This window comes from Talpa europaea (genome assembly GCF_964194135.1).
Source record: "Talpa europaea genome assembly, chromosome: 7".
NCBI lineage: Eukaryota > Metazoa > Chordata > Mammalia > Eulipotyphla > Talpidae > Talpa > Talpa europaea.
Window position 1 is genome coordinate 16,373,091 of NC_140074.1, and position 12,217 is coordinate 16,385,307.

The window sequence follows — 12,217 nt, forward strand, 5'->3', positions numbered from 1 at the left end:
TCTTTATGATTTTATATTATCTCACATTCCAGCTTTGTTTGTTTAAGTAATATATTTCAAATGCTTGCTTTTCTTCACAGTCTCTTTTGATCTCACTGCTGTTTAAAAGATTTGCTTACTTTTATTATTTGCTTGCAGTAGTTTTTGTTTGCTACCAAAAATAACAGGAAATCCGTATTATAAGAAGTTTTTGATATTGCACTACTTTGAAATTTTAAATGAAGGAGTATAAACAATTTTCATAAACATGAGATTGAGGAACTGTGACAATATAATACCCATGTTAACAGTATTGCATTGGGATTGTCATCTAAGTTCCCCTAGGTAAGCAAATGAACAAATTTATATTGTATTGCAGTTAGTTTAAAAATTTAGCATCTCTAATTTTGCAGTATTTTAAAACTATTAGGTATTGCAGTATGATTTGCAAATGTTATGGATTTGGACAACTTACCTAACAAGAGCAACATTTTTGAGTAAATAAGGTAATATGGAGTCCTGGAATTAAACTGCTATCTCCATTTGTAGATATTATTGTATTTGGAGAAGCCTTATTGTAGATAAAATCACACTAAAAATGAGAACAGGTATTAGCCTGGCCTATTATGTGAGATGATTATGCTCTCAGAAATATGTCTGTAATGAAATTTAAGTCTTGAATAGTGCAATAAAGTAGTCAGGATTGAAGTTTTATATGTAAAGAACAAAAATACAAACACGTTAGGGAAATCTTAGTATTTTTGAATTGCCCTGTTAAATATCTTTTTAGGGATTTTAAATTAATATAGTTTAAGTTGATGATATTGAAGGATATGTCAGTGGGAAGGAAGCTGTGTTTCCCTACAGATAATAAATGATGTTGAGGTAACATCATAGTTCTAGAAGAGAAAGGAATTTTAAAATCTAAGTTCTCAAAATATACAGCAAAGCAGTTCTATTGTATATAAGTGTTTTGTAGCTATTATTTCTTGTCACCTCTCCTTTCTTAGCACAGTGGCTGAACATATTCTAAATTGGTTATTATTGCGTTCCAGTTTTGGGATGATAAACTTTTGTGAAAAATAAGATATTTCTTAATTGGCCTTGAAGATTTTAGGTAATACTTATAAGTTGACAATTTATATTCACTAGAATATTTAAATATCTAATGAAATTTATAGGGAAGTGTTTTGAAAGTGAATAAATCTTTGGTAGAAATTATTCTTAAATTCATTTAATTATGTGTTGTAATCTAAATAGTGAGCATTTTTGTTTAAAATGCAATACATGGGCATTACTAAAATAGAAATGGTGAAAAATAACAAGTAGTCATCTGGTTCTAGTTAGTATTTATAATGTACTGGTTATGAGTTACAGTATACTAGTAACTGGAATTGTATTTCTTAAATAGTCCACAAGTCATTCCATCCTTTAAAACTGAAGTAACTTCCTATTTACTCCTGGATAATCAGATTAGGCACTGTAGAGTTGATAGAATGATTAGAGCATAATTCATAAATGTGTGTTTGTTTTAGAAAGGGCAGGTAAATGACTTCTTTACATTGTTATTCTTAAAAATTCTGGGTGGTTCCTCTAGTTTGATCATCTGTCTTATTGAGAGCAACCACTAGAATTGTGTGTGTGACCTCATTTTAATATTGATGAAGTTCAGTATGTAGTGGAACTCTGGTATCATTTGTTTAATAAAAAGCCAGAGATTAGTGGCTGCATTAATTTTCCTAGTGTGCGATTATGACATAGCTACTTACCACCTTTTGGTTTTAATAGTAAAAAACATCCATGTCCTGTTCATGAATTATTGCTGTCAGCTGTCATTAGATCACTAAGAGGTGTTTTTTTTTTTTTGTAACATATATTCCTTGAATATGAATTATAAATAACTTTCAAAGGGGTAGCAATATTCAGCCAAATGCTGAATTAACAGCAAGTATTCATAAAGTGAGCTTGTTAGGAATAACAGTGCTCTGTAAGCTGCTGTTATTGAACTGTTGAATAATGCATGTGAGCAGAATGCACAGTGCTCTGAAACATTGGATTAATAGGCAGCATACATCTACCATGTGTAATTAATTATTTTTATCAGTGGATGCAAAAATAGGCCTCAGGTAGACCTAAGGCCAGGACTTATTGGAAATTGATCTGTGATTCATACAATCCATTTTGGATTATACTCATGTTATGTATTTTGGAGTGTATTGGGGTTGTTTTCTGGTAGTTACCTATTTATTTGACTCTATTATGGAAAATTTTAGTGTAAAAAACCCTTGCATATCTGTCACTCATTATGTCTCCTCCCATATTACTTTTATTTATTTTTTTAAAGATTTATTTTATTTATATAAGAACTGGGGTATAGGCTAGAGGCATAAGAGGGTGAGAGAATTCACTAGAGACAGAGTGGGGAGCAGAACAGGCAGATAGACCAAAAACACTGCTGAAGGGAGCAGTGGGCGAGACAGGAGAGGTCTGCCGCACTGTGTGGGTATCTCCCTGGCCAGTCCAGAATCGAACCTGCGCTGCAGAGGCTGTGGACAGCGTCACAGAGCTGCGCTCAACCCAATGCGCCACGGGGGGAGGCCCCCATATTACTTTTAAAACTCTTCTAATGTCTCCTTCCTCCATAACTTTGAAGCAGATCTTGGCCCAGTTTCTTTTAAATGTTAAACAAAGAGGCACTTTTCCTGAATGTGAATAGAATGGGAGGGAGCAAGCTTTTCAGTGGTTTCAAATGGGAACTCGATTTGAACTGCAGTTGTTTTCCTCTGAGGAACTTTGGAGGGACTTGGGAAACTGTGTTTTTGTAACTGTCTCTACACAAAGCATTTTACATTCTTACAGAAACGTGGTTTTTAAACTCTATTGGGATTTTTTCATGCGTTTACTACTTCATTCTGCTGCTCAAGCACTGGGTTAGATGTTAGGTGTTTTTCCTTCTTTCTGTTCTTCTGTCATTAAAAAAATAAAAGGAAATAGCATTTTCCTAATCCCTTGACAGATAAATGGTATTATTAGTTCTTCCATTTCATTTGAAAAATAAATTCACTTTGCATAATTCCCACCAGTTCAATCCATGTTATCTCGAATGGCAAGCTTTCATTTTTTTTTTTTTTTAATAGCTGAGTAGTATCCATTGTGTGTAATATACCACATCTTCTTAATCCAGTCATCTGTTTGTTGGGTACTTTGGTTGTCTTCATTACCTTAGCTTTTGTATTAGCACTGCAGTGAACATAAATACATCCCTTTGAATTAGTTTTTCTGTATTGTACAATCAAGGCTACCAGAGGTGGAGGGTAGGGGGTGGTACAGAGAGGGGTGGGAGCCCAATGGACTATGGTGAGGGGGTTATAGTTGCTTTGTAGTGGGTGTGGGGAAGTCAAGACACCTCTCAAGAGGTGTCAACCAGCACCTCTAAGTCTAGAAAATGCTTTAAACCATATTGCCTCAATATAAAATAATAACAAAAAAATTCACTCATGTTCAGAGAGTGCTGAATTGGTTGTTAATGACTCTCCTTTACTACACCTGTGTACTTCTCCCATCATTTGATCAGTTTGCATACCAAGTCACTCATTTGTTTCTAATGCAATTACTGTAGTTGCATAATTTACTTAAATTAATAAACAGATGAAATGTCAATATGAAAAGAGTAGTTGGTTAACGTGAATGTTTTGGAAAACATTCAAAGTCAAGTTGTTAAAATTTGTCAGCTGTAGGGAAACAACAATAAAAGATCAAGGGACTTGGTGTATATGGGAATTTTTTTTTTCTTTTGCAAGATAATTTTCACATTTTAAATAAAAGAAAAATGTAGAAATGTAGACAGTGTTGCATGTTAGTGGGATGAGACTGAACTTTCTTCCATGGATTCATTAATATGAAAGGTACGGCCATGGTGTCATATCCAAAGATTAGTGAATGAAGATATATTTCTTTTTCATGTTAGTCTAAAATGTCTGTTATATATTTAATTTTTAAAAGTGCTTCCCTCTGTTAATGAAACATGTTTTCACCCAAGTGACATTACCTTCCGTATCAAATAGAGATTTTACTTTCTTTCTTTTAATTTTTATTATGAAAACTGTGAAAATTTTTTTAAGATAACAAACCCCCATACCAGTTGCCTAGATCTAACAGTCTATAATTTTTATATTTGCTTCCTCTGCTTTCTTGAAGTATTGTAAAGTGAGGTACAGATTTCTTCTTCCTGAAATTTGTGTTTGTATTTCCAGAAAATAAGGACATTGTCCTATAACTGTGTCTGACATATAGAACAATGTCTTTATTTTCTGGAAATACAAATAAATATTGTTATCAAACAACTTATTTTTGAATTGTAAATGTCTGAACATAATTAAAAAAAATTAAGTAGTGAAAAAAGTCCATCTTTTTCCTTTCCCCATTCTCCTTTCTTATAGGCAACCACAGTACACAAACTTCTTGGTTTATCTTCCTAGAGATATTTCCATTCATTTATTTACACATATATACACTATGTGTAAATATACACATTTACACATTATTACACTAGTAATACGCATATATTTATATGTGTATGTTCTTTTTTCTCACACAGATGGCACAGTGCTGTGCAAACTATTCTGTAACTTTCTTCTGTTTAACTTTACCTATATATTAATATGTCTTGTCTTAGATTTTGTTTATCTGGTATATGTGATACTTCCTAAATTTGTCTTTATAGCATTCTGTTGGATGTAGCAAAACAGACACCAGTGGACTTTTACTATGTTGCTATGTGTTGTTACTACAAATGATGTGACTCTCTGTATATACATATTTTTTTCCTTCTGTGATTTTATATGAATAAATACCTAGAAGTTAATTGTTAGGTTTGGGTACTTGCAATTTTGGTTGATATTGCCATAATTAAGCTAATTTATACCACCTCATACCATGTGGAGTATATGTTACATATACTTTAACCTATATAACATTTTGGTCTTCGTTCATCTGATAGAAAAAAAATTCTCTTATTAGTGAAATTAACCATTTTCCCATGTATCACAGAGGTGTTTGAATTTTTTATGACCTTTTTGCCATTTACTTACCTTTTGTATGTCTTTTTAGTCCATGGATTGTGATAAAGTTTCCAATTACTATTATTATTTTTTTTCCCGCTTGTTGTTTTTTGTTTTATAACTTACTGGTTTTTAGCATTTGTAAATATTTCATGTTTATATAGTCTAATTTTAACATTCTGGGTTTTATAATATAATTAGAAAATGCCTTTTCTGACATTATAAAAAGTATTCTTCATGTAATTTTTAGTACTTTTTTTTTTTAACGTTAAGTCTGATGCATTTCGATTTTTTTGGTATAAGTTGTCAGGCAGGGCTTTCAAGACCCTCTTTTAATTTTCATTTTGTCATATCCCTCTTTACAAATATCAAGTGTTCACTTACAATATTATTTTGATTGTTCTTGATTAGACAGCTGTTATTCAGTAAATTCTGTGTATTTATCTTGTATCAGCTGCTTCATCATTTATTATCTTCCTTGTTTTCTCTGACAGGCTTATGTGAACCTGTGTTTTCTTTAGCTTTTCTTAAAATGTGAAAATGTAAACATGGGTATGGTTTAAAAAATTCAAACAGTGTAAAAAGGTATACAGTTAAAAATGTTTCTTTCTGACTTTTACTTCCAACCTCTCAAACCCTTATTCAGATTTATTGGTCTTTTGTTGTTGCTCATATCTGTCTTTCAAATGAAACTTTCCATTTTTAAAACCGTAATTCTCTCTGATGATTTAATAGCATAAATAGCATATTTTTCTCTCAGTTGCAGCTTCCTATTTTTAAAATAATTCTCTCTTGATGATTTAATAGTATATCTCAGTTTTTCCAGTAAGAAAGAAGTATTTTTTTCTGGTGCCTTGAGCTCAAATTCTGAGTAAAAACTGACTTTATACTTTAAGGTAAATATAGCTCTGTGTGTGTGTGTATATGTGTGTGTGTGTGTGTGTGTGTGTGTGTGTGTAATTTTGAAGTGTTATTACTTGGAGAACTGTTTCTCTAAGTAGTAGAAAGTATGCATAAATGTAAAGAGTGAAGTTTGAGTTAAATTGCCTACATTTTTAACTGCAAGACTCCAGTTTAGTATCTCATTGACCTTTGGAAGTTGGTTGTGATAATGATTAAATAAGAAAAGATTGTTAGTGCTTAGAATAACTCTTGTCACATGGAAGACATTGAAAAAAATGTTGCTGTACTTAATTTGGAGTTTTTACTCTATAACAACAGTTCCTACTACTCTGATGGGAAATTCCTCCCCATTGGCAGTTTCCCCCCAATGCTTTCATGAAAACTTAATGAGTGCAGGGGAATAATAACTGTGATTTTTAATTATTATTCTTTACTGTTACTACTTTCCACAAAATTCATTGTTGCAAGAATAGTTTAAGAGCAAACTATATATATATTTTGTTTATGTACATTGCACTGAATACTTTTTTAATTGATGTAACACTGATTTATAGTGTTACATAGTTTTCAGGGTATACAGCATTACAGATAACATCTGTACACACTGCATTATGTTACAATTGACCATTGTATGATTTCATTTCCTAGGGTTAAGTGTCATAAAATGTTTAAGAATTAATTTAGATACAGTAAAATTCACTTCTTTACTATACAGTTCTGCCAGTATGGACAAATGGATGGTCATTTGTCTACCACCACAGTTTCTACATAAATGGTTGCAACACACCAAAACTTTCCCCCATAACTCTTTCTAGTCAACTCTCCCTATCCCCAGTTAATAACAACCAACTGACCTGATTTGTCCTCTACTTTCTCCAGGATGCCATATAGGTGAAATAATCAGGTAGATAGCCTTTTAGCCTGGCTGCTTTCACCTGACATACTGTATTCGAGATTCATTTATTGTAATGTGTTTATCAGTAATTCCTCCATTTTTATTGCTGAGTCATTTCTGCTCCATTGTGTAAGTGTGCCGTTGTTTGTTTATCCATTCCCCCATTGAGGTACTCTCATAGGATGTGTACATGCTAATCCACCACTCTAGAGTGGTGTACACTCTAATCACCAGTACATGAGTAACATTATGTGTACTTTATATGACAGAAGGGACTTGACAGATGTAATTAAGGTAGGGACCTTGAATTGGAGAGATTTCCTTGGATTTTTAAATTGCTCCTGTCTAATCATGTAAGTTCTTAAAAGTGAAAGAGGTTAGAGGAGTGTGTTAGACGTTCAACATGAGAAGGCCTGATCTAGAAATTAGGAATGAGGGGCCTCCCTGGTGACGTCAGGGTTAAGTATCAGCACTAGCACGCTATCACTGATGCAACCTGAGTTCGATCCTAGGCCAGGGAGCTAACTCACATATGGTGCACCCTTTGCTCCCCTCAGCAGTGTATTTCAGCCAGTTCACCTGTTCTGCTCCCCACTGTCTCTGGTGAATCCTCTTACTGCCCCACGCCTCTGGCCTACACGCCAGATCTTCTACACATAAATAAATAAATCTTTAAAAAAATTAGAAATTAGAAATGATCATCTACTTACAACAGCAAGAAAACAGGGACTTTGGTTCTGAACCTCAAGGAACCAAATTCTGTCGACAACCCAGATGAGCAGGAAATTACTTCTCTAGAACCTCCAGAAAGAAAGGCAACCTATAGACACTTTGATTTTAGTCCAGTAAGACCCACATTAGACTTCTGGCCCACAGAACTGTAATATACATTTATGCTTTTGTTTTAAACTCTCAGGTTTGTAGTAATTTGTTATGACAGCAATGGAAACTAATAAAGGAACATTTGAAATATTTCCTGTTCTTGGTGATTTGAGATAGTCTCTGTAGACTGCATCCAAGTTCATCAACATCCAGTTCCAGCTGGTTTGTTTTGTTTCTTTACCCTTCTATTGAGATGTCCTTCCAGTTTTTCTTTGAACAAGAAAATGACTTTATCTAGTAATTCATTGTTTTTCATTAAGTTCCATGATCTCTCCAGCATATATTGAGGGTGGAACTGTATTCAGGGTAAAAAAAAAAAAAGAGCTGATGTTGCCTGGAAAGCCTAAATCTGAAGAAAAGGGGTTTCTTATAATCCAAGGCCAGGATTGTAAAGCTGCTTGAAAGAGCATTGCAGATGGGAGAAGGGAATTAGAAAAAAAAGAGAGTACGGAAGTCTTTGGTGTTAGCTGTGTGTTCCCTTCCTCCCCCAACTTCTCTTTTTCCCCTTCTTCTCTCTCTCGTTGAAAATTATGTTGAAAACTCTTCATAGTTTTAAAGTGTTGGATAGAAATATTTAAATGTTAAATATAAATTTGAAAAAGAGAATATATATGTCGTATTCTTATACTTTGATATTTCCTGATTGTTTTGCCTTTCATGATCTTTGGTGAAGATCTTTAAATTGTATTAGAGAAATCTAAATTTTTTTTTTTTTTAAATAGAGGCATGTTTTATTTATTTATTTGTTTGTTTTGTTTATACAAGCACTGGGTACAGTCAGAAGCACGGGAGGGTGAGAGAATTCACCAGAGCCAGAGCGGGGAGCAGAGCAGGCAGAAGGACCGAAGTACACTGCTGAGGGGAGCAGCGGGCGGCAGGAGAGGTCTGCGCACCACGTGGGACCCTCCTCTGGTGGCCGGGGAGCAGCTGGGGATCGAACCGGCGCCGCAGGGGCCGCGGGCAGCTTCGCAACCCAGCGCTCAACCGCTGCGCCACCAGGGAGGCCCGAGAAATCTAAATTTATATGACAGTTTTAGTTGCAAAATATATATGTTGGGAAAGTTTGCTAGATTTTTAAAGTTTCAAATTATTTTGTGGCATTTTTTTCAACTTTAGATAATGCTGATACAAGTGCATCTTGCTTTTTACTTTTTAGCCACATGGTGGTGCACTATTCCTACTGTATGAAATTATGTTTGCCCACTTTCTTCAACAGTCTGATCAAACCCATCTGATCAAACCCAGTGTAAGATAAAATAGAATGTTTTGAAAGTTTGCTTTGGACACAAAAAGAAATTGTTTATGTCAATAGTCTTTATAGAGGACCCACTTTATTTAAAGGGGATTCAAGGGTGTCTTTACAGAGAAAATAAAGCAATGCATAAGATAAATGCATTTTACGGCATTATTATTATTGAAACTTCATTTGGAAATGATTTCAGACTTATTAAAATGTTACAAGAATAAGAATAGCACAAGAAACATCCTTATACTCTACCTATCAATAATACATGTACCTATTATTAACATTTTGTCCCTTTTGTATATCTTTTCCTGAAAAATTTGAGCCTAAGGTACATATGCCATAACCTTTTACCCTAAACACTACATGTGCTTTTCCTAAGGCCAGCAATTTTTTATTTTATATAACCATAATACAGTGTCAACTTCAGTAAATTAATATTGATAAAATACTTTCATCCATTCCTACCTTCAGTATTTCAGTTTGTCATTTGACTCAGTAATGTCCTGTGTAATGCCCCCCCCCCACCAGTTCAGTCTCAAGTCAGTTATAACTTAATTTTCATCTTTCTTCAGCCTGGTATATTCCTTGTCTTTTATAACAGTGACATTTAACTTCTCTCCCCTTTTGTTATAGAACATTATTCATTTCCACTTTGGCTTTGTCTGATGATTCCTCGTGATAAAGATAGTACATTCGTAGCTATAATATTGCATATAATACTATTACAGATGCCCATGACTTTCAGTGGTGATGTTGCATTATGTTTTTGTTCGTCTTTTTTTTTTTTTTTTTGTAAATTTAGATGTGTCTTTAAAAGAACAAAGCACCATTCTAGGATGTTTAAGAATAAGCAAACATTTTCTCTAAAGGAAGTTACTTAGAGATAAATTAATATTCTTAGTAGATAAAGTCTAATTTGACTGAATGGCTTATAGTATATCTTAACTTTAATTCTTGCAATGCTCTTAATCGCATATTGACATTTAATCCTTGGAATCTGCCAGTGATTCTAGCAAAGTAATGGAATCTAAATAGGTGACATTAGACAGAAAGAAGTATAAACAACAAGTATCTCCATAATAGTTCTCTCAGGTATCATCATACCAATCCAAATAATTTTATAGATTCTGTTTGGGTTTGTGCTTATGTTAGTTTTAATACAAAACGGTCATAGAAGTGCCAGATATGTTGACTGGAAAGAATATCATAAATTTCCCAAAGAAATTATCACGAGTTTTTTATTCTTTGACTATTTGAGTGATTTGTTTTGAAGTGCATAGAAATTGTTTTGTGAATAAGAAAATTTCTTAAATATATCTAGTGTGTTATTCTGGATGTGTATACATAATCTCTGAAGGTCACTGATACCTGCTTCAAAGAAAACAGTCATTTTGAGTATTTGCAAATAATTTCTTGATTTTTAACTGAAAAGTATTGTAAAAATCAATATAAAGATGGTATAATGACCTCTAAGGAAGAGCGTTAGTTTCAAAACATGATGAGTCAAAACTTTTTATAGAGTGATCTTACACTTAATTTATTTTCTTGGATTTCATGTATATGTTACATATAAAATATGTATTTCCCACATAGATAATGTAGGCATCAAAGCATTTGAGGTCTGAAATTAAATGAATATAACATACTTTGAATGCCAAAGTGCCCATTAAATTTGATAGTTGAACTGGAAAAATTATTAGATCTGTGAGTTTTAATCTCTCATCAGCTGTCCTGCAAAGGATTAGAAGAGAGAAAAAAAATTACTTCCATATTCCTTTCAGGCTTATCCCTGAATTTTACAAAGAAGTATACACATTTCCTCTGTTCTCTAACAGTAGAACCTTCCTATTTGTTATGACTTGGGAGGTTATTTTGGGGGGTATGGGGATGCTCAGAAATGTTTCCATGTAAATTATTGGTAGTAGTGTTTCCAGACCCCAAAAAATCACCTGCTGAATAATACCAAATATGAACATTCTACTTTCAGATAGTGGGGAAATCTATGCTGCTTAAACTGGTAAATGTTTTAATAGATGCTGCTTCTGGTGCTTGTATATATGTGTCTTAATTTCTAAAGTGCACTAAATGGTATCCTATGCATTAAATATCATTAGATTGAATATGGTTTTTATAATGTTTTATTTTCATTCTTTAGACAAGACACTTGTATAGATTCTACTTCATCCCTGAGAGAGACCAAGCAACCTGAAGGATTGGAATTAAAACAAGGTATGAGTCAATTTATTTTTACTTAGGTTTTACCTGAATTAGCAATTTACCCATCATAAATTTTCAGTGTTCCATCTAGGCTTCATTTTACAGATAGGGCAACAGAATAACTTCCTTGGTTTAAGGTCAGAAGAGTACAGAATACATCCTTATTTCATGTCTCCATTAATCACTACTGCATGAGTGATGTGTAGATACAGATGCCACCAGAAAGTAGTCATCTTGAATGGTTTTATAAGTAACTGTATCTTCAGGTGCAAAATACTGAAACTAGGTTAACTGCATAGCTTTAGGTCCTATGTGGAAAAATATGTTTTACAGGATAAGTTTTTTCTCTCTATTTGCAGAGGTAGTTTGTCCTTATTTAATTTCTTATTTATTTGTTGTTTTCTATAAATCAATAGCTGTTGACATTACCAGCTAGCAGAAGTAAAGTGGTAATTTGTAATTTATTCAAGCCAAATAGATCAATCGGTCTCATCTTTCGCTTATCTTTTTTGTTTGCTTCTTTTTTATCTTGGTAGGGAAATTGAAAGCGAAATAAATTTTTATTAGTTACTCAAAGACCACCTCACATTATTTTCTTTTTCATGATAATATTACTTTAGAGCAATAAGATTCTGTTGCAGCCAAGAGTGTGGTGATATTTATTATGTAGACAGCTAATACTCAGTGACTTAGAATAGAACTACTTGTTAGAGATAAACAGGTCATTGGTTATTTAGGGAGAATTTTTTTAAAAAACTGGTTGGTGTTACTAATGTATAATCAGTAAAATGAATACAAGTTGAGTAATTCATTTTATGATTCAATTTATATATACAGAGAACAAAATCTAACTTAAGTTTACTGAGTTGATGTATTTCTGATGGTTTTAAGGATCCCAGTGCTCTTCAGAAGTGCTATTAGGTAGCTTTCCAGTTGTCAAGCAAAATTTATTTTCGTACTCTGCTTCTGAGCACCTTCACCTGCCCCATTAGCTCAGATTCATGCTTTGGTTTACATTTATTTGTCATATGTAAA

The 12,217-nt window shown here is 33.2% G+C and overlaps 1 protein-coding gene across 1 annotated transcript in view; it reads left to right on the forward strand.

Moving 5' to 3' along the window:
* Positions 1–11,174, forward strand: part of CAAP1 (caspase activity and apoptosis inhibitor 1) — a gene marked incomplete at both ends in the record, with an annotated part of 28,270 nt that extends 17,096 nt beyond the window's left edge. Inside the window, one exon of the mRNA XM_084239011.1 lies at positions 11,121–11,174. Within this exon, the coding sequence (XP_084095137.1) occupies positions 11,121–11,174 (54 nt within the window). The remainder of the gene's footprint in view (positions 1–11,120) is intronic.
* Positions 11,175–12,217: the final 1,043 nt, after the last annotated feature.